Here is a 24322-nt window from a genome sequence, read left to right on the forward strand (position 1 = left end):
TGGAAGGGAGAGAGACCATGATTACGTCTATCCTGGTTCACTCAAGGCAGTTGATAGGGCTTGTAATATAATATACATAATATAATATATTATACATAATATATATTTATACATTATTACATATTATGTATATTATATATTATACATAACATTATCATACATTATTATACACAATAATGTACATAATAATGAAAGTACATTAATAATGTATATATTATAATGCAATGTACATAATATATTATGTATTCAATATTTGTGCTTCTCCCTGTACCAACCCGTTGCCATCCCTTGTTGTGCTCATCCCCATATCTCAACTTTACCAGTCTTATCCCCATATATCAACTTTACCAGTTTTATTCCCATATCTCAACTTCCCTAGTTGTGCTTATTCCCATACCTCAACTTTACCAGTCTTATCCCCATATCTCAACTTCCGATTTTTATCAATCGTGTCAAGTTCCCATTGACTCTGCGCTTTCTTTCAGACCAATTGATAGACTTTTCTACGCACGTGGGTAGCTACCTAGCATACGCATCTATGAAATTTTCGCTATTTAAGCCCGAAATTTCGCACAATTAATCATTAACAGATACCTTCTTTAGCAGTCCCAATTCGATTTATGTACGAGTCCTGCGTATGAATGGAGCTCCAAGAAGTCCTGCATATGAATGGAGGCGAAGGCGATACAAGCTACGCCAAGAACTCATCCTACAATGTCTGTCTGTCTCTCTATCTCTCTCTTTAAAACACACACACACACACACAGAGTAGTAGTAAATCATGCTATGATACGTCGATCTCTAACTTATTATGTCTTTTTTCCCCCTTTAACATTTGTATTTTGGAGTGGTATGTGTTGCAGCTGTTTCTCATCAGGGTGAAACCTATCCTTGAACAATGCATACAAGAATTGTTGCGGGCCAACTTGCCCAACATCAACAAGTGCATTAAAGTTGCGGATTTGGGATGCGCTTCTGGACCAAACACACTTTTAACAGTTCGGGACATTGTACAAAGTATTGACAAAGTTGGCCAGGAAAAGAAGAATGAATTAGAACGTCCCACCATTCAGATTTTTCTGAATGATCTTTTCCAAAATGATTTCAATTCGGTTTTCAAGTCGCTGCCAAGCTTCTACCGCAAACTCGAGAAAGAAAATGGACGCAAAATAGGATCATGCCTGATAGGCGCAATGCCTGGCTCTTTCTACGGCAGACTCTTCCCCGAGGAGTCCATGCATTTTTTACACTCTTGTTACTGTTTGCATTGGTTATCTCAGGTCTTTGAGTTAATCCCTTCTATCTTTTTTACTTTTTCTTGTAGCAAAAATAAGTTCACGATTTTTATTCAACACATTAGTAACTATGCATGGAAATTTCTTTAATAATTCTCAAGATATCCACAGGAAGCCAAGAAAGAGATTTCTGAAGAAACTAATAACATATTTTATTTAATTCGTGGCTCATGATTTATATTCCCACATGCAACACTAACAAAATGATCCAACTATATAAGTTACCAGCTCTAGACGTGCAGGTTCCCAGCGGTTTGGTGACTGAATTGGGGATCAGTGCGAACAAAGGGTGCATTTACTCTTCCAAAGCAAGTCGTCCGCCCGTCCAGAAGGCATATTTGGATCAATTTACGAAAGATTTTACCACATTTCTTAGGATTCATTCGGAAGAGTTGATTTCACGTGGCCGAATGCTCCTTACTTTCATTTGCAAAGAAGATGAATTCGGCAACCCGAATTCCATGGACTTACTTGAGATGTCAATAAACGACTTGGTTATTGAGGTTATCATTTCTCTGTCTATTTGATGATCAGATGCTCGATCATTGCTTGTTATCTGAAATAAACTAGATAGCTAGCTAGCTTATTCAGGGTTCCTACCTTAGCTGCAAAATGGATGCAATTTTATCCTCTGTAACCTTGATAGAATAAACTTTGTGTAGACCAAGTTCACCGTAAATCAGATGGTAGTAACCTTTAATTGGAAGTTAGGTCACACAACTCCAATACAGTTAAGATAATTCTTTCAAGTTAGAAATATAGGGGGATTTAATTTGTCATCTATCTTTTTTTCCCCCCCATTTTGGTTAAAAAGGTATTGGAAAAAATAATAATATGAACTAAAAGCACAAGTAATAATAATATATTCATATTGAAATTAAGGAAAAAAACTGTTCGTTTTTTTTTCCTAGAGTTGACGTTTTAGCAAATTGGCTGATTTCCAAGTCTTGTACGTCCAGTAATTCGAATTGACTTGCTGATTGGCATATGTATGTATACAGGGGCATCTGGAGGAAGAAAAATTGGACAGTTTCAATGTTCCAGTCTATGCAGCTTCAGCAGAAGAAGTAAAGCGCATAGTTGAGGAGGAAGGTTCTTTTGAAATTTTATACCTGGAGACTTTTAAGGCCCCTTATGATGCTGGCTTCTCTATTGATGATGATTACCAAGGAAGATCCCATTCCCCAGTATCCTGCGATGAACATGCTAGAGCAGCGCATGTGGCATCTGTCGTTAGATCAGTTTACGAACCCATCCTCGCAGGTCATTTTGGAGAAGCTATTTTACCTGACTTATCCCACAGGATTGAGAAGAATGCAGCAAAGGTTCTCCGCTCGGGCAAAGGCTTCTATGATAGTCTTATCATTTCTCTCGCCAAAAAGCCAGAGAAGTCAGACATGTAAAAGTTTGCTTTAAGTTGGTTGTCGTGTTGTGGTTTGTTTTTAGATATGGGGAAAGGATTTAACGCGGTTCGGGGTCTATGGGGTATTGTATTTTTTATATTATTTGGTGTATAATTATATTATATTATTATCTTATATTTGTAGTAAAAGTGGCGTATAAGAATAAAATTTTTGACATATATTTAGTACAATATTTGTATATATATATTTGTACACAAAATATTTGAACACGCACAACAACCGGGTAGAACCGCACAAAAGACAACTGCACTAAATAGTTGTCCGATGGGAAGTCTGGGAATGATGATTTTTTGTATAAATTACCTTTTACCCATTGTAGCTTGGTGATTTATCACATAACTTTGTGTATATTAAAAAACTATATATAATCCCTCATGATTTAGGTTCATCTTATCCCCATATATTTATGTTCATCTTAAATTGATAATTTTATTGAATAATTTCAATGATTATAAATCTTTATTTCAATTGAAACTTAATTGACAACTAGTTGAAATGTCAAAAAAAAATATTATTCAATCAACTCAATGACATATAGTTGTTTATATTATAATAGAATATTTAATTAACTGTTTTAATTTATCAAATATAAATATTGGACAATAGATGATGAATAAATTTTTAAGAGGACTTTTATTATGATTTTAAAATGTATTACATTTTTTCATCCGGTTTTCTCAGTGGTGTCGGGACATCCTTCGTTGTGCATCCCCACAGAGCACAGTTGGCCTCCTTGCATTGCTTCTGCCTACTATTGGCAGAAAAGTGAACTTTCCACCGTAGACGTAACCATCTCACCCCCATACCTCAACTTCTGATTTATTGTCCAACAACATCTAATCAAACATATTATAATCTTTCATATTATAAATAGAGATACCGAATCGTATCTCTCATTCAACTCGCAACATCAATCAAGAATTTCCTACTCATTGGTGCAAATCTAGTAAAATTTTCAACTTTAAGCATCAATCTATCAATGGCTGCTAATTCCAACTTTTGCTTCGTTCTATCGTTGATGATGGCATTAATCTTTTTGAAGCATTCATGTAAGCGAGGCGGCTCGGCACCTTTTGCAAACTTCCCAACCAGCAATTCCTTCCGTACCTCTTCAATACCATCATTGCCCTTCCATTCCAAATTTGCCTACAGGGGCATTGCCAAACTTGCCAAGCAACCAGCAGCCACCTCTGCCCACCATGCCTGCAGTTCCTAAGGTGACCGTGCCACCATTGCCTTCTGCTTCATTGCCAACCTTTCCAAATATTCCCAGTATCCCTATCTCCATTCCTTCAATCCCTTTCTTCTCACCACCTCCATCAAACTAGTAGTTTGACTTGAGATTTCGATATTCCAGGATGTGGCATCCTTTTCTTCCTCAAATTCATCATTGTGTTGTGATACTAGAATTATGTTTCTTTCGTAATGTTCGTGTTTCAAATTTATCACTTAAAAATTCTCTGGATTGTAATTTCTGCATTTAGTATTCACTGAAATGTACTTGTATATTTACAGTATTGTTGTTGTATTGGAGATTGCTACTATTTTAGCAAGTTATGGTCTTAAATCTGGACTTGTAAGCCCATACAAACACATGCAACGTTTGCAATTTCAATCCTGAGCGTTAAGAAATGGCCGGGCAAATACTTAGAATGTAGAGAGCTTCATTAGATCCTCCAACTTCCTTTTTATTGATTTGTACCCTACTACGATTTTGGAGAAAAAGAACTGTACAAATTTTTGTTTCAAATCACGTAAAGGAATATGAAAGAGGGAAAAGAAGAAAATTACTCCCTAATTATGTTTTGGAGAAATAGGAAACTATGGCCATAGATTCAGATTAAAAATGGAAGACATGGATAGAAACACTATTTCAAACAGACAAAAAATTGTAGTTTAAATTGGCTTGAGCAATTTAGAATTCAATGTAGGAAACAAATGGGGTATATGATGGAATGAAATGTAGTATATGTACACATTTTGTTTGATTCCAATTTGACTTTGATCGAAGCAGAATCATCAAATCAAGGAGTAATTTTAAAAAATTAATTTCAGATCTTCATTCTTTTTTGTTCTATTTCCCTTTTGTTCCTTTAGAATTTTCTTCCAATATATTTTGAGATAACAGGGCAACAATAATCCTCCATTCTATAAAATGCTATTTTGCAGTAATTAATCAATTCCTTAGGGCAAAGCTCTGGATTAGTACATACAGGATTTAAAAAGAATTCCTCTTAAATTGGGAAATTAAGCTCGAATTCCTTTTAAATTGGGAAATTAAGCTCTTATAGCTTAAGCTTTGCTCCATATTCACAAGATCAATGATAGGGTGTTAATTGTTGGTTATTTTATTATTAATTTCCCCTTTGTCCTTGTCAAATATTATTTTAATTAGCAATATTTACTTATATTTGGTATTGGACTCAATTTCAGGGAATGGAACAGCAAAACACAAAATAGAAGGGACTTTCTGAAGTAAATTACTTCACACGTGGGAGTCCTTTACAAAGCTCCATCAGCGTGGGCCACAAGAGGGGACCAAAGCTGATTTCCTTTCCTTTCTGGGCTGATGAAGAGGTGGCTGGTACGGGAAGTTCTAATAGCAAAAGGAAACAAGAGACAATTCGGCTAGGGCCCATCTTTTGTACTTCATTGGCTCAAGTCAGTAGGGGACCACTGGAGAGAGGATGAGTCACTTCTTTTGGCTTTAAAAAAAAGAGAAAAAAAAACGTACAGAAGAAGGGGGACGGGTCTAGTTTTTTAGCTTTTAGCATAGTTTTTAGTTTTCTTTCTTCTAGCTGACCTTTAACGCATTCCAGGGAAGAATATCTTTTATTTCTTGCTTTCTAGTAAAAAACGCAATGCCTTTGCAATCAATTAATTTGCGTAGAGATTTACTTATGCGGCGTGGCTAAGCCTTTCATCTAGTCGAATGCCAACTTGAAGGCGCGGTTCCAAATATATGTGAGATCGAATTAATTTTATTTATTTCTTTTATTCATTGGTATTTGTACGTTTCCTGATTTAATTGCTTATGCTTGTTATGTTATTTGAATGTCAATGACCCGATATTCGAATTAACCTAATGATCTAATGCCAAATTAATTGATTGAATCCGTAATTGTTTAATCGATTAATACCAGTGGCGACTAGCGTGATTGGTTTCATGTTAGGGAAACGTATGATCTAACTTAAACAAACCTTCGTAATGTGTTTGTTGGTTAGGATTGGATTTTTCTAATTATTAATGCAATCGAGTAATTAAATCCTATGGTCGTAACTAGGGTTATTTCTTGGTTAGAGAAATAGTTAACGGCCGTACCTTAACTATCAAGAAATTAAGAAAAGGCTGGTTGTTCATCGCTTGTATGACAACTATAACCAATCTAGTAATGAGTAATTGAATTATCTTTGCATCGATGATCAGTTGAATGAACTGTGTCTGAAACGTTGCACCTTTGGCTAGAGTCGTATTGGTTCTTGATTAATTCTTGTTTATTTCTATTAATTGTCTCATTAGTTAGTTAATTAGTAATCTTATATTTTCCAAAAATCCCCCATGCACTGAACTCTAGAAGAGACGAATTATTCCCAGTCCCTGTGGATTCGACCCTACTCACCGCTATATATAAAATTTGTATTTTTCTTGAGTAGGTAATTATTATTGCACAGGTTCGGCACTTGTCAATCAAAAACAATTTTGACTATCTTTTAGGATATCTCTCACTCACATTTCTAGGTTAGTTATATTACTATTTTTCCTACATAAACATCATGTTTTAGTTCTTTTTTGTTTCCTTAACATTCAATAACTATTAGTTGAATAAAAAATTAATACAACATGTTCAAAAAAGCATTATACAATAGAAAATTAAAAAATACAATAGAAAATTCATAAAAAAATCTCATTTTTTATGCATTTTGATTTTTTGAGTTTATTAAATTTTGCGTATTACTTAGTTAATAGTTATTGGATGTTAAGAAAACAAAAAAGAACTAAAACATAATGTTTATGTAGGATAAATAGCAATAAAATAAAAATGGGACAGAGAGTGACACAAGACGTGGAACAGAAGATCTGTTGTGCTTAGGAATGGCAATAGGGCAGGGGTGGGGCGGTGGACACCTCCCCCAACCTCGCCCCGTTGCATTTTAATTCCCCCAGTCCCCCGCCCTGCCCCGCTTCCCCCGCGGGGGCACCCGTGGGGTTAAAATACTTTTATTATATAACTTAATTATAATTAAATTTGAGCAAATAATCAAGTACTAAAATATCAACGCATCACCAAATTATTATTCATTGTAACTTTACAATTGAAACTCATAAAAATAATTAAACAAAGATTATTTGAATACAATCTAATATAATAAAACAAATATAACTAAAATAATCAAGTTTTCACTTTTGATATAACTACAATTACTAAATTATTATTTTGTTTTTTTAGAAAAAGTGTTATTGTGTTTTTAGAAAAAGTGTTTTATAACTACAATTACTAAATTATTATTGTGTTTTTTTAGAAAGAGTGTTATTGTATTAAGTGTAGTTAGGAATTTAATATAAATATATTAATAAATTTAGTATAAATAATTAATAATTTTTATTAATAGACATGTATAATTAGTAGTATAATTGATATTGGGTCCTTTTGGATTAGCTGTTTTTGAGACTGTTTTTCAAAAACAATACTGTAGCATTTCGTTTTTGAAATACAAGTCCTTTTGGATTAGTTATTTTTGGAGTTATTTTCAAAAACTATATGAAAAACTTTTACTGTAGATTTTTTTGGATTATTTTTAGAGGTATTTTTAAAACATATTTTTTGAGTATTTTTATAATTTAAAAATTTTTATATTTATATACATTTATAAATATTTATAAATAAATATATTTATATATTTATATAAAAATGTATAAAAATATTATAAATGTATTATATTATATATAATATATAATACATAATATAAATATATTTATATATCTATAAATGTATATTATTATAAATGAATATTATATAAATGTATAAATTATAATTTATAATTTATAATTTTTATATAAATATACATTTATGCATTTATAATACATTTATTAATATTTATAAAAAAATATATTTATATATATTATAAAAAAATATATAAATGTATTATATTATATATAATACATAATATAAATATATTTATAAATGTATAAGTGTATATTATTATAAATGTATAAATTATAAATGAATACTATATAAATGTATAAATTAATATATTATAAATATATATTAATATTATGTATAAATGTATTAATATAATTAATATAAATGTATTAATGTATTAATATTAAGTATAAATGTAAAATTAATATTATGTATATTAATATAAATGTATAAATGTATAAATGTATTATATTATATATAATACATAATATAAATGTATACTATAAATATACATAAATATATATACAATGTATAAATGTACATTTATATAAATTTATAATATATATAATATATATAATAAATTACATAATATATAATTTATATAATATATAATATTTATATTAATCTATCAAAATATATTTTAATTAAAATAAAATATTTATAATACAAATAAATAAATATTTAATATATATAATATAATTAATATTAATTAAAAATATTATAATATTATAAATATGGTGTTTGTATAATATTTAAATTTGTAATATTTATTGTATATTTCATTATATAAATATTTATTAAATATATAATATATAAATATATAATATCAAATTTTCAATTTGTATAATATACATAATATTGTGTATATATATAATATAATATACATAATATAATATAATATACATAATATACATTTATACATTATTACATATTATGTATATTATATATTATACATAACATTATTATACATTATTATACACAATAATGTACATAATAATGAAAGTACATTAATAATGTATATATTATAATGCAATGTACATAATATATTATGTATTCAATATTTATACATTTATGTATACAATATTACATATTATGTATATTATATTATATTGTGTATAATATACAATATTATGTATAATATTAATGTATATAAATATTTATATAATATATAAATATATAATTTTTAATTTGTATATTTCAATTTATATTAATATAATATACATAATTGAAATATACAAATTGAAATATACATATTAAATATATATATTTGGAGTTGTTTTTGATATAATGTTTGGATATGGTATTTTTAGAATTGTTTTTGAAATACACATTTACTGTAGTATTTGGAATGTGAAAAACAGTTTTTCAAAAATAGAGACAAAAACAAAGAATCCAAATAGACTCATATCATTATATATATATATAATTATGTACATATATATATATATATATTTCAAACAGGTGGCGGGGCGGGGGGTGGGGCGGGAGAGTATACCCCCGCCCCGTTTCTAAACGGGGGTAAAAAATTCCCTCCGCCCCCGCCCCAATGACCCCCCTCGGGACACATGCTCGCGAGTGTGCGCCCTCGTTGCCATCCCTAGTTGTGCTTCTCCCTGTACCAACCCGTTGCCATCCCTTGTTGTGCTCATCCCCATATCTCAACTTTACCAGTCTTATCCCCATATATCAACTTTACCGGTCTTATTCCCATATCTCAACTTTCCTAGTTGTGCTTATCCCCATACCTCAACTTTACCAGTCTTATCCTCGTATCTCAACTTCTGATTTTTATCATTCGTGTCAAGTTCCCATTGACTCTGCGCTTTCTTTCAGACCAATTGATAGACTTTTCTACGCACGTGGGTAGCTAGCTAGCATACGCATCTATGAAATTTTCGCTATTTAAGCCCGAAATTTCGCACAATTAATCATTAACAGATACCTTCTTTAGCAGTCCCAATTCGATTTATGTACGAGTCCTGCGTATGAATGGAGCTCCAAGAAGTCCTGCATATGAATGGAGGCGAAGGCGATACAAGCTACGCCAAGAACTCATTCTACAATGTCTGTCTGTCTCTCTATCTCTCTCTTTAACACACACACACACACACACAGAGTAGTAGTAAATCATGCTATGATACGTCGATCTCTAACTTAGTATGTCTTTTTTCCCCCTTTAACATTTGTATTTTGGAGTGGTATGTGTTGCAGCTGTTTCTCATCAGGGTGAAACCTATCCTTGAACAATGCATACAAGAATTGTTGCGGGCCAACTTGCCCAACATCAACAAGTGCATTAAAGTTGCGGATTTGGGATGCGCTTCTGGACCAAACACACTTTTAACAGTTCGGGACATTGTACAAAGTATTGACAAAGTTGGCCAGGAAAAGAAGAATGAATTAGAACGTCCCACCATTCAGATTTTTCTGAATGATCTTTTCCAAAATGATTTCAATTCGGTTTTCAAGTCGCTGCCAAGCTTCTACCGCAAACTTGAGAAAGAAAATGGACGCAAAATAGGATCATGCCTGATAGGCGCAATGCCTGGCTCTTTCTACGGCAGACTCTTCCCCGAGGAGTCCATGCATTTTTTACACTCTTGTTACTGTTTGCATTGGTTATCTCAGGTCTTTGAGTTAATCCCTTCTATCTTTTTTACTTTTTCTTGCAGCAAAAATAAGTTCACGATTTTTATTCAACACATTAGTAACTATGCATGGAAATTTCTTTAATAATTCTCAAGATATCCACAGGAATCCAAGAAAGAGATTTCTGAAGAAACTAATAACATATTTTATTTAATTCGTGGCTCATGATTTATATTCCCACACGCAACACTAACAGAATGATCCAACTATATAAGTTACCAGCTCTAGACGTGCAGGTTCCCAGCGGTTTGGTGACTGAATTGGGGATCAGTGCGAACAAAGGGTGCATTTACTCTTCCAAAGCAAGTCGTCCGCCCATCCAGAAGGCATATTTGGATCAATTTACGAAAGATTTTACCACATTTCTTAGGATTCATTCGGAAGAGTTGATTTCACGTGGCCGAATGCTCCTTACTTGGATTTGCAAAGAAGATGAATTCGAGAACCCGAATTCCATAGACTTACTTGAGATGTCAATAAACGACTTGGTTATTGAGGTTATCATTTCTCTGTCTATTTGATGATCAGATGCTCATTGCTTGTTATCTGAAATAAACTAGATAGCTAGCTAGCTTATTCAGGGTTCCTACCTTAGCTGCAAAATGGATGCAATTTTATTCTTTGTAACCTTGATAGAATAAACTTTGCGTAGATCAAGTTCACCGTAAATCAGATGGTAGTAACCTTTAATTGGAAGTTAGGTCACACAACTCCAATACAGTTAAGATAATTCTTTCAAGTTAGAAATAAAGGGGGGTTTAATTTGTCAGCTATCTTTCCCCCCCCCCCCCCCCCCCCCCCCCCACATTTGGGTTAAAAATGTATTGGAAAAAAAATAATAATATGAACTAAAAGCACAAGTAATAATAATATATTCATATTGAAAGTAAGGAAAAAAACTGTTCGTTTTTTTTTTCCCTAGAGTTGACGTTTTAGCAAATTGGCTGATTTCCAAGTCTTGTACGTGCAGTAATTCGAATTGACTTGCTGATTGGCATATGTATACAGGGACATCTGGAGGAAGAAAAATTGGACAGTTTCAATGTTCCAATCTATGCACCTTCAACAGAAGAAGTAAAGTGCATAGTTGAGGAGGAAGGTTCTTTTGAAATTTTATACCTGGAGACTTTTAAGGTCCCTTATGATGCTGGCTTCTCTATTGATGATGATTACCAAGGAAGATCCCATTCCCCAGTATCCTGCGATGAACATGCTAGAGCAGCGCATGTGGCATCTGTCGTTAGATCAATTTTCGAACCCATCGTCGCAAGTCATTTTGGAGAAGCTATCATGCCTGACTTATCCCACAGGATTGCGAAGAATGCAGCAAAGGTTCTTCGCTCCGGCAAAGGCTTCTATGATAGTCTTATCATTTCTCTCGCCAAAAAGCCAGAGAAGTCAGACATGTAAAAGTTTGTTTTTAGTTGGTTTTTGTGTTGTGGTTTGTTTTTAGATATGGGGAAAGGATTTAATGCGGTTCGGGGTCTATCGGGTATTGTACTTTTTTATATTTTTTGGTGTCTAATTATATTATATTATTAGTTTGTATTTGTAATAAAAGTGGCGTACAAGATACAACTGCACTAAATACTTGTCCGATATCATGTGTATGACTGTATGGGAAGTCTGGGAATTGGGTTTGTTTGGATAGTATATTATTTGAAATATTATTGGAATAATTACTGTAGCACTTTTTATGATGTAATGTATGTGAGATAGAAATGTGGTTGGGAATATAAAAAGGTGGGTTGGAAAATGTGTCTATGATTCAAGCGAAATATTATTTGGGATGATTTTTTGTGTAAATTACCTATTACCCCTTGTAGCTTGGTGATTTACCACATAACTCTGTATACTTTAAAAAACTATATATAACCCCTCATGATTTAGGTAAAGTGTCACCATTAGTTCTTCTGTTAAAACACGAATGGTCAGTAGTAGAAGTCAAAATCAAATTAATAAATTGATAAATTCACCCTTGCACTACTTTTTTTTTTCTTTCTTTCACTCTTGTGATATCAATTTAGAAACATATATAGCTTTGTTATTTATTTATTTTTCATTGAAACCACGGGAAAACCATGAGACATAGAAATTGAAAGAAAAGCATTCAGTTTTTAAAGCTTTAAGTTGAGGATTCCAACGTCGGTGGAGTTGAGATGATATGGACTTGAAAATTTAAGTACCAAAATAATTTTACCATAGTAAAAAATTGAAATTCAAGATGATGTTGGAAAGTATGTCTTTTTTTTTTTTGGGAAAATGGCCATTTTCATCCCTAAATTTTTTTTGTCCGTCAATTTAGTCCCTAACTTTTATTTTTAGCCAATTTAATACATGAATTTAATTTTCGGATTCAATTAAGTCCTTCTACGGCGGCGCCGCCACCTAAAAGTAATTTAGCTCCTAATTTAACAATAAACAAGGGCATTTTGGGAACTTTGAATTATCTCCTCTCCACTACCAACCTCCACCACCAACCACCCGCCTCCTCCTTCATGATCGGCGATTTTGGATATACCAACAACACCAGTAATCCACCGGCGGAGGGATTACTATGGCTCTGCAGCCTAAAATTTGAAAGATTGGAGAAGAAGCCAATGTTTCCCAGCAAGAACAGAGCAATAACAACCACGCATGTCAAAATTATCCACGTCCACTGCTGCATTTTTCTTTTACCTCTGTTCCTAAGTGGCGGAGGGATAGATTTTGTCTTGCTTTGCTTCACCACAACTGATGGTTTTTGAGATCTTTTGGTAACGGTAGGAAAACAGTACTTAACCTCAGATTCCTTTATTGTTCCAGGTACAATTTCAGATTTTGGAGTGTATTCCCCAATATCGTTTCCATCGGGAACTTCTGCTCCACCGGCCTTCTTTCTCTTCTTCTTCCTCAACCTCTTCTCCCTTTCCTAGACAAATCAAACGGACGTCATTGATGGAAAGCCAAGTGAAGAAACGCACACTTACTCAGGCACATGAATTGGAAATTCAAAATTTCTTACCTTGTCTATGAGCTCGGTTTCTTTCTGTGCTCGTAATTCAGCCCTCATTTGCGCTTTCTCTGCGATCCTCTTTTTCCTTTCCAGTGCCTCCAGAGCTTTAGCTTTCTCCTCTAGTCGCCGTTGCTCCCTCAACTTGGCTGTTGCCTCTGCCTTCGTTAACTCTTCAGCCTTCCTTGAGATGCTCTGATTTTGTCTTATTGTGTCAGTGAGTTTGGAAGAGGGAATTCCTATTTCTACTCTAAACATGCATGCCTAAGGTGGCTAGGCTTCTATTTCAAACATGGGATTCCACTCTTGGAGACTTGAGGCTTTTGTGATTTTTACCGCCATGGAAGAACTTTGGTACTATAGTTGTTATGGTTGACAATTTGCAGAATGGGTGGGGCCCGCATTTTTCATTGTTTGGGCTTTTGAATAATTGGGTTGGTGAAATTATGGGATCGATGCAAATTTCGCAGGTGGAAGGTTGGTTTTCTTGGGGTAGTTGAGGCGGTGGTTGTGGCTGTGGTAGTGGTGAGAGGGGCAGCTGCTAGGGTGGCAGTGGTGGTGGTGGTTCATCTTCGTTGGTGGGGTCTTGAGATTGCAGGGGCCTCGCTGGGGTTGCCAAATTATTGCCAAAGTGTGGATTACTGGTGTTGCTGACATTTCAAAATCGCCGATCGTAAAGGAGGAGGCGGGTGGTTGGTGGTGAAGGCTGGCAGTGGAGAGGAGATAATTCAAAATTGCCAAAATATCATTGTTTAATATTAAATTAGGAGCTAAATTACTTTTAGGTGGCGGCGCCGCCGTAGAAGGACTTAATTGGATCCGAAAATTGAATTCATGTATTAAATTGGCTAAAAATAAAAGTTAGGGACTAAATTGACGGACAAAAAAAGTTTAAGGACGAAAATGGCCATTTTCCCTTTTTTTTTTAACGTGTGCAACATGTTCAAAATGTGGTACATTTTGTTTGGTTAATAAATTTAACTAAAAATAATAACCATTATGTTGACATAAACTAAAAAGAACAACATATAAAAACTTAACAAGTGGTAACATAAATAAGCATTATATACACACACATATATATATAAATAAGCATTATACACACACACACACACACAAACACACACACACATATATATATATATATATATATATATATATATATATATATATATATATATATATATATATATATATATACCCACCGAGCTTCTACAAATACGCAAGGGTACCTCAAATACTAGTAGTCTTGTCTCCGTATCTCAACTATACTAGCCTTATGATCTTATCCCCCTATATTTATGTTCATCTTAAATTGATAATTTTATTGAATAATTTCAATGATTATAAAATCTTTATTTCAATTGAAACTTAATTGACAACTAATTGAAATGCCAAAAAAAAAAAATTATTCAATCAACTCAATGACATATAGTTGTTTATATTATAATAGAATATTTAATTAACTGTTTTAATTTATCAAATATAAATATTGGACAATAGATGATGAATAAATTTTTAAGAGGACTTTTATTATGATTTTAAAATGTATTACATTTTTTCATCCACGCACAACCGGCTTTCTCAGTGGTGTCGGGACATCCTTCGTTGTGCATCCCCACAGAGCACAGTTGGCCTCCTTGCATTGCTTCTGCCTACTATTGGCAGAAAAGTGAACTTTTCACCGTAGACGTAACCATCTTATCCCCATACCTCAACTTCTGATTTATTGTCCGACAACATCTAATCAAACATATTATAAACTTTCAAGTATTCCCTATAAATAGAGATACCGAATCGTATCTCTCATTCAACTCGCAACATCAATCAAGAATTTCCTACTCATTGGTGCAAATCTAGTAAAATTTTCAACTTTAAGCATCAATCTATCAATGGCTGCTAATTCCAACTTTTGCTTCGTTCTATCGAAGATGATGGCATTAATCTTTTTGAAGCATTCATGTAAGCGAGGCGGATCGGCACCTTTTGCAAACTTCCCAACCAGCAATTCCTTCCGTACCTCTTCAATACCATCATTGCCCTTCCATTCCAAATTTGCCTACAGGGGCATTGCCAAACTTGCCAAGCAACCAGCAGCCACCTCTGCCCACCATGCCTGCAGTTCCTAAGGTGACCGTGCCACCATTGCCTTCTGCTTCATTGCCAACCTTTCCAAATATTCCCAGTATCCCTATCTCCATTCCTTCAATCCCTTTCTTCTCACCACCTCCATCAAACTAGTAGTTTGACTTGAGATTTCGATATTCCAGGATGTGGCATCCTTTTCTTCCTCAAATTCATCATTGTGTTGTGATACTAGAATTATGTTTCTTTCGTAATGTTCGTGTTTCAAATTTATCACTTAAAAATTCTCTGGATTGTAATTTCTGCATTTAGTATTCACTGAAATGTACTTGTATATTTACAGTATTGTTGTTGTATTGGAGATTGCTACTATTTTAGCAAGTTATGGTCTTAAATCTGGACTTGTAAGCCCATACAAACACATGCAACGTTTGCAATTTCAATCCTGAGCGTTAAGAAATGGCCGGGCAAATACTTAGAATGTAGAGAGCTTCATTAGATCCTCCAACTTCCTTTTTATTGATTTGTACCCTACTACGATTTTGGAGAAAAAGAACTGTACAAATTTTTGTTTCAAATCACGTAAAGGAATATGAAAGAGGGAAAAGAAGAAAATTACTCCCTAATTATGTTTTGGAGAAATAGGAAACTATGGCCATAGATTCAGATTAAAAATGGAAGACATGGATAGAAACACTATTTCAAACAGACAAAAAATTGTAGTTTAAATTGGCTTGAGCAATTTAGAATTCAATGTAGGAAACAAATGGGGTATATGATGGAATGAAATGTAGTATATGTACACATTTTGTTTGATTCCAATTTGACTTTGATCGAAGCAGAATCATCAAATCAAGGAGTAATTTTAAAAAATTAATTTCAGATCTTCATTCTTTTTTGTTCTATTTCCCTTTTGTTCCTTTAGAATTTTCTTCCAATATATTTTGAGATAACAGGGCAACAATAATCCTCCATTCTATAAAATGCTATTTTGCAGTAATTAATCAATTCCTTAGGGCAAAGCTCTGGATTAGTACATACAGGATTTAAAAAGAATTCCTCTTAAATTGGGAAATTAAGCTCGAATTCCTTTTAAATTGGGAAATTAAGCTCTTATAGCTTAAGCTTTGTTCCATATTTACAAGATCAATGATAGGGTGTTAATTGTTGGTTATTTTATTATTAATTTCCCCTTTGTCCTTGTCAAATATTATTTTAATTAGCAATATTTACTTATATTTGGTATTGGACTCAATTTCAGGGAATGGAACAGCAAAACACAAAATAGAAGGGACTTTCTGAAGTAAATTACTTCACACGTGGGAGTCCTTTACAAAGCTCCATCAGCGTGGGCCACAAGAGGGGACCAAAGCTGATTTCCTTTCCTTTCTGGGCTGATGAAGAGGTGGCTGGTACGGGAAGTTCTAATAGCAAAAGGAAACAAGAGACAATTCGGCTAGGGCCCATCTTTTGTACTTCATTGGCTCAAGTCAGTAGGGGACCACTGGAGAGAGGATGAGTCACTTCTTTTGGCTTTAAAAAAAAGAGAAAAAAAAACGTACAGAAGAAGGGGGACGGGTCTAGTTTTTTAGCTTTTAGCATAGTTTTTAGTTTTCTTTCTTCTAGCTGACCTTTAACGCATTCCAGGGAAGAATATCTTTTATTTCTTGCTTTCTAGTAAAAAACGCAATGCCTTTGCAATCAATTAATTTGCGTAGAGATTTACTTATGCGGCGTGGCTAAGCCTTTCATCTAGTCGAATGCCAACTTGAAGGCGCGGTTCCAAATATATGTGAGATCGAATTAATTTTATTTATTTCTTTTATTCATTGGTATTTGTACGTTTCCTGATTTAATTGCTTATGCTTGTTATGTTATTTGAATGTCAATGACCCGATATTCGAATTAACCTAATGATCTAATGCCAAATTAATTGATTGAATCCGTAATTGTTTAATCGATTAATACCAGTGGCGACTAGCGTGATTGGTTTCATGTTAGGGAAACGTATGATCTAACTTAAACAAACCTTCGTAATGTGTTTGTTGGTTAGGATTGGATTTTTCTAATTATTAATGCAATCGAGTAATTAAATCCTATGGTCGTAACTAGGGTTATTTCTTGGTTAGAGAAATAGTTAACGGCCGTACCTTAACTATCAAGAAATTAAGAAAAGGCTGGTTGTTCATCGCTTGTATGACAACTATAACCAATCTAGTAATGAGTAATTGAATTATCTTTGCATCGATGATCAGTTGAATGAACTGTGTCTGAAACGTTGCACCTTTGGCTAGAGTCGTATTGGTTCTTGATTAATTCTTGTTTATTTCTATTAATTGTCTCATTAGTTAGTTAATTAGTAATCTTATATTTTCCAAAAATCCCCCATGCACTGAACTCTAGAAGAGACGAATTATTCCCAGTCCCTGTGGATTCGACCCTACTCACCGCTATATATAAAATTTGTATTTTTCTTGAGTAGGTAATTATTATTGCACAGGTTCGGCACTTGTCAATCAAAAACAATTTTGACTATCTTTTAGGATATCTCTCACTCACATTTCTAGGTTAGTTATATTACTATTTTTCCTACATAAACATCATGTTTTAGTTCTTTTTTGTTTCCTTAACATTCAATAACTATTAGTTGAATAAAAAATTAATACAACATGTTCAAAAAAGCATTATACAATAGAAAATTAAAAAATACAATAGAAAATTCATAAAAAAATCTCATTTTTTATGCATTTTGATTTTTTGAGTTTATTAAATTTTGCGTATTACTTAGTTAATAGTTATTGGATGTTAAGAAAACAAAAAAGAACTAAAACATAATGTTTATGTAGGATAAATAGCAATAAAATAAAAATGGGACAGAGAGTGACACAAGACGTGGAACAGAAGATCTGTTGTGCTTAGGAATGGCAATAGGGCAGGGGTGGGGCGGTGGACACCTCCCCCAACCTCGCCCCGTTGCATTTTAATTCCCCCAGTCCCCCGCCCTGCCCCGCTTCCCCCGCGGGGGCACCCGTGGGGTTAAAATACTTTTATTATATAACTTAATTATAATTAAATTTGAGCAAATAATCAAGTACTAAAATATCAACGCATCACCAAATTATTATTCATTGTAACTTTACAATTGAAACTCATAAAAATAATTAAACAAAGATTATTTGAATACAATCTAATATAATAAAACAAATATAACTAAAATAATCAAGTTTTCACTTTTGATATAACTACAATTACTAAATTATTATTTTGTTTTTTTAGAAAAAGTGTTATTGTGTTTTTAGAAAAAGTGTTTTATAACTACAATTACTAAATTATTATTGTGTTTTTTTAGAAAGAGTGTTATTGTATTAAGTGTAGTTAGGAATTTAATATAAATATATTAATAAATTTAGTATAAATAATTAATAATTTTTATTAATAGACATGTATAATTAGTAGTATAATTGATATTGGGTCCTTTTGGATTAGCTGTTTTTGAGACTGTTTTTCAAAAACAATACTGTAGCATTTCGTTTTTGAAATACAAGTCCTTTTGGATTAGTTATTTTTGGAGTTATTTTCAAAAACTATATGAAAAACTTTTACTGTAGATTTTTTTGGATTATTTTTAGAGGTATTTTTAAAACATATTTTTTGAGTATTTTTATAATTTAAAAATTTTTATATTTATATACATTTATATATATTTATTTATAAATATTTATAAATGTATTTATATAAAAATGTATAAAAATATTATAAATGTATTATATTATATATAATATATAATACATAATATAAATATATTTATATATCTATAAATGTATATTATTATAAATGAATATTATATAAATGTATAAATTATAATTTATAATTTATAATTTTTATATAAATATACATTTATGCATTTATAATACATTTATTAATATTTATAAAAAAATATATTTATATATATTATAAAAAAATATATAAATGTATTATATTATATATAATACATAATATAAATATATTTATAAATGTATAAGTGTATATTATTATAAATGTATAAATTATAAATGAATACTATATAAATGTATAAATTAATATATTATAAATATATATTAATATTATGTATAAATGTATTAATATAATTAATATAAATGTATTAATGTATTAATATTAAGTATAAATGTAAAATTAATATTATGTATATTAATATAAATGTATAAATGTATAAATGTATTATATTATATATAATACATAATATAAATGTATACTATAAATATACATAAATATATATACAATGTATAAATGTACATTTATATAAATTTATAATATATATAATATATATAATAAATTACATAATATATAATTTATATAATATATAATATTTATATTAATCTATCAAAATATATTTTAATTAAAATAAAATATTTATAATACAAATAAATAAATATTTAATATATATAATATAATTAATATTAATTAAAAATATTATAATATTATAAATATGGTGTTTGTATAATATTTAAATTTGTAATATTTATTGTATATTTCATTATATAAATATTTATTAAATATATAATATATAAATATATAATATCAAATTTTCAATTTGTATAATATACATAATATTGTGTATATATATAATATAATATACATAATATAATATAATATACATAATATACATTTATACATTATTACATATTATGTATATTATATATTATACATAACATTATTATACATTATTATACACAATAATGTACATAATAATGAAAGTACATTAATAATGTATATATTATAATGCAATGTACATAATATATTATGTATTCAATATTTATACATTTATGTATACAATATTACATATTATGTATATTATATTATATTGTGTATAATATACAATATTATGTATAATATTAATGTATATAAATATTTATATAATATATAAATATATAATTTTTAATTTGTATATTTCAATTTATATTAATATAATATACATAATTGAAATATACAAATTGAAATATACATATTAAATATATATATTTGGAGTTGTTTTTGATATAATGTTTGGATATGGTATTTTTAGAATTGTTTTTGAAATACACATTTACTGTAGTATTTGGAATGTGAAAAACAGTTTTTCAAAAATAGAGACAAAAACAAAGAATCCAAATAGACTCATATCATTATATATATATATAATTATGTACATATATATATATATATATTTCAAACAGGTGGCGGGGCGGGGGGTGGGGCGGGAGAGTATACCCCCGCCCCGTTTCTAAACGGGGGTAAAAAATTCCCTCCGCCCCCGCCCCAATGACCCCCCTCGGGACACATGCTCGCGAGTGTGCGCCCTCGTTGCCATCCCTAGTTGTGCTTCTCCCTGTACCAACCCGTTGCCATCCCTTGTTGTGCTCATCCCCATATCTCAACTTTACCAGTCTTATCCCCATATATCAACTTTACCAGTCTTATTCCCATATCTCAACTTTCCTAGTTGTGCTTATCCCCATACCTCAACTTTACCAGTCTTATCCTCGTATCTCAACTTCTGATTTTTATCATTCGTGTCAAGTTCCCATTGACTCTGCGCTTTCTTTCAGACCAATTGATAGACTTTTCTACGCACGTGGGTAGCTAGCTAGCATACGCATCTATGAAATTTTCGCTATTTAAGCCCGAAATTTCGCACAATTAATCATTAACAGATACCTTCTTTAGCAGTCCCAATTCGATTTATGTACGAGTCCTGCGTATGAATGGAGCTCCAAGAAGTCCTGCATATGAATGGAGGCGAAGGCGATACAAGCTACGCCAAGAACTCATTCTACAATGTCTGTCTGTCTCTCTATCTCTCTCTTTAACACACACACACACACACACAGAGTAGTAGTAAATCATGCTATGATACGTCGATCTCTAACTTAGTATGTCTTTTTTCCCCCTTTAACATTTGTATTTTGGAGTGGTATGTGTTGCAGCTGTTTCTCATCAGGGTGAAACCTATCCTTGAACAATGCATACAAGAATTGTTGCGGGCCAACTTGCCCAACATCAACAAGTGCATTAAAGTTGCGGATTTGGGATGCGCTTCTGGACCAAACACACTTTTAACAGTTCGGGACATTGTACAAAGTATTGACAAAGTTGGCCAGGAAAAGAAGAATGAATTAGAACGTCCCACCATTCAGATTTTTCTGAATGATCTTTTCCAAAATGATTTCAATTCGGTTTTCAAGTCGCTGCCAAGCTTCTACCGCAAACTTGAGAAAGAAAATGGACGCAAAATAGGATCATGCCTGATAGGCGCAATGCCTGGCTCTTTCTACGGCAGACTCTTCCCCGAGGAGTCCATGCATTTTTTACACTCTTGTTACTGTTTGCATTGGTTATCTCAGGTCTTTGAGTTAATCCCTTCTATCTTTTTTACTTTTTCTTGCAGCAAAAATAAGTTCACGATTTTTATTCAACACATTAGTAACTATGCATGGAAATTTCTTTAATAATTCTCAAGATATCCACAGGAATCCAAGAAAGAGATTTCTGAAGAAACTAATAACATATTTTATTTAATTCGTGGCTCATGATTTATATTCCCACACGCAACACTAACAGAATGATCCAACTATATAAGTTACCAGCTCTAGACGTGCAGGTTCCCAGCGGTTTGGTGACTGAATTGGGGATCAGTGCGAACAAAGGGTGCATTTACTCTTCCAAAGCAAGTCGTCCGCCCATCCAGAAGGCATATTTGGATCAATTTACGAAAGATTTTACCACATTTCTTAGGATTCATTCGGAAGAGTTGATTTCACGTGGCCGAATGCTCCTTACTTGGATTTGCAAAGAAGATGAATTCGAGAACCCGAATTCCATAGACTTACTTGAGATGTCAATAAACGACTTGGTTATTGAGGTTATCATTTCTCTGTCTATTTGATGATCAGATGCTCATTGCTTGTTATCTGAAATAAACTAGATAGCTAGCTAGCTTATTCAGGGTTCCTACCTTAGCTGCAAAATGGATGCAATTTTATTCTTTGTAACCTTGATAGAATAAACTTTGCGTAGATCAAGTTCACCGTAAATCAGATGGTAGTAACCTTTAATTGGAAGTTAGGTCACACAACTCCAATACAGTTAAGATAATTCTTTCAAGTTAGAAATAAAGGGGGGTTTAATTTGTCAGCTATCTTTCCCCCCCCCCCCCCCCCCCCCCCCCCACATTTGGGTTAAAAATGTATTGGAAAAAAAATAATAATATGAACTAAAAGCACAAGTAATAATAATATATTCATATTGAAAGTAAGGAAAAAAACTGTTCGTTTTTTTTTTCCCTAGAGTTGACGTTTTAGCAAATTGGCTGATTTCCAAGTCTTGTACGTGCAGTAATTCGAATTGACTTGCTGATTGGCATATGTATACAGGGACATCTGGAGGAAGAAAAATTGGACAGTTTCAATGTTCCAATCTATGCACCTTCAACAGAAGAAGTAAAGTGCATAGTTGAGGAGGAAGGTTCTTTTGAAATTTTATACCTGGAGACTTTTAAGGTCCCTTATGATGCTGGCTTCTCTATTGATGATGATTACCAAGGAAGATCCCATTCCCCAGTATCCTGCGATGAACATGCTAGAGCAGCGCATGTGGCATCTGTCGTTAGATCAATTTTCGAACCCATCGTCGCAAGTCATTTTGGAGAAGCTATCATGCCTGACTTATCCCACAGGATTGCGAAGAATGCAGCAAAGGTTCTTCGCTCCGGCAAAGGCTTCTATGATAGTCTTATCATTTCTCTCGCCAAAAAGCCAGAGAAGTCAGACATGTAAAAGTTTGTTTTTAGTTGGTTTTTGTGTTGTGGTTTGTTTTTAGATATGGGGAAAGGATTTAATGCGGTTCGGGGTCTATCGGGTATTGTACTTTTTTATATTTTTTGGTGTCTAATTATATTATATTATTAGTTTGTATTTGTAATAAAAGTGGCGTACAAGATACAACTGCACTAAATACTTGTCCGATATCATGTGTATGACTGTATGGGAAGTCTGGGAATTGGGTTTGTTTGGATAGTATATTATTTGAAATATTATTGGAATAATTACTGTAGCACTTTTTATGATGTAATGTATGTGAGATAGAAATGTGGTTGGGAATATAAAAAGGTGGGTTGGAAAATGTGTCTATGATTCAAGCGAAATATTATTTGGGATGATTTTTTGTGTAAATTACCTATTACCCCTTGTAGCTTGGTGATTTACCACATAACTCTGTATACTTTAAAAAACTATATATAACCCCTCATGATTTAGGTAAAGTGTCACCATTAGTTCTTCTGTTAAAACACGAATGGTCAGTAGTAGAAGTCAAAATCAAATTAATAAATTGATAAATTCACCCTTGCACTACTTTTTTTTTTCTTTCTTTCACTCTTGTGATATCAATTTAGAAACATATATAGCTTTGTTATTTATTTATTTTTCATTGAAACCACGGGAAAACCATGAGACATAGAAATTGAAAGAAAAGCATTCAGTTTTTAAAGCTTTAAGTTGAGGATTCCAACGTCGGTGGAGTTGAGATGATATGGACTTGAAAATTTAAGTACCAAAATAATTTTACCATAGTAAAAAATTGAAATTCAAGATGATGTTGGAAAGTATGTCTTTTTTTTTTTTGGGAAAATGGCCATTTTCATCCCTAAATTTTTTTTGTCCGTCAATTTAGTCCCTAACTTTTATTTTTAGCCAATTTAATACATGAATTTAATTTTCGGATTCAATTAAGTCCTTCTACGGCGGCGCCGCCACCTAAAAGTAATTTAGCTCCTAATTTAACAATAAACAAGGGCATTTTGGGAACTTTGAATTATCTCCTCTCCACTACCAACCTCCACCACCAACCACCCGCCTCCTCCTTCATGATCGGCGATTTTGGATATACCAGCAACACCAGTAATCCACCGGCGGAGGGATT

At 32.3% G+C, this 24322-nt stretch overlaps 3 protein-coding genes across 3 annotated transcripts; all 3 read left to right on the forward strand.

The window, feature by feature from the left end:
- Positions 1-571: 571 nt before the first annotated feature.
- Positions 572-2889, forward strand: LOC113697586 (3,7-dimethylxanthine N-methyltransferase 1-like). The gene is made up of 4 exons (XM_027217267.2): positions 572-716; positions 864-1280; positions 1538-1798; positions 2297-2889. The coding sequence occupies exons 1-4, from the start codon at positions 642-644 to the stop codon at positions 2696-2698; spliced, it is 1155 nt and encodes a 384-aa protein (XP_027073068.1). The 5' UTR covers positions 572-641; the 3' UTR covers positions 2699-2889.
- A 6718-nt stretch (positions 2890-9607) lies between these two features.
- On the forward strand, positions 9608-11848 carry LOC113697595 (3,7-dimethylxanthine N-methyltransferase). Its single transcript, NM_001405428.1, has 4 exons — positions 9608-9705; positions 9853-10269; positions 10527-10787; positions 11299-11848. Exons 1-4 carry the CDS (start codon positions 9631-9633, stop codon positions 11698-11700), a joined length of 1155 nt encoding a protein of 384 aa, NP_001392357.1. The 5' UTR covers positions 9608-9630; the 3' UTR covers positions 11701-11848.
- Positions 11849-21040: 9192 nt separating this feature from the next.
- Positions 21041-23376, forward strand: LOC140007338 (3,7-dimethylxanthine N-methyltransferase 1). The gene is made up of 4 exons (XM_072050072.1): positions 21041-21183; positions 21331-21747; positions 22005-22265; positions 22777-23376. Exons 1-4 carry the CDS (start codon positions 21109-21111, stop codon positions 23176-23178), a joined length of 1155 nt encoding a protein of 384 aa, XP_071906173.1. The 5' UTR covers positions 21041-21108; the 3' UTR covers positions 23179-23376.
- The last annotated feature ends 946 nt before the right edge of the window (positions 23377-24322 follow it).

The sequence above is a fragment of the Coffea arabica genome, chromosome 1e, assembly GCF_036785885.1.
Source record: "Coffea arabica cultivar ET-39 chromosome 1e, Coffea Arabica ET-39 HiFi, whole genome shotgun sequence".
In the NCBI taxonomy this organism is placed as follows: Eukaryota; Viridiplantae; Streptophyta; class Magnoliopsida; order Gentianales; family Rubiaceae; genus Coffea; species Coffea arabica.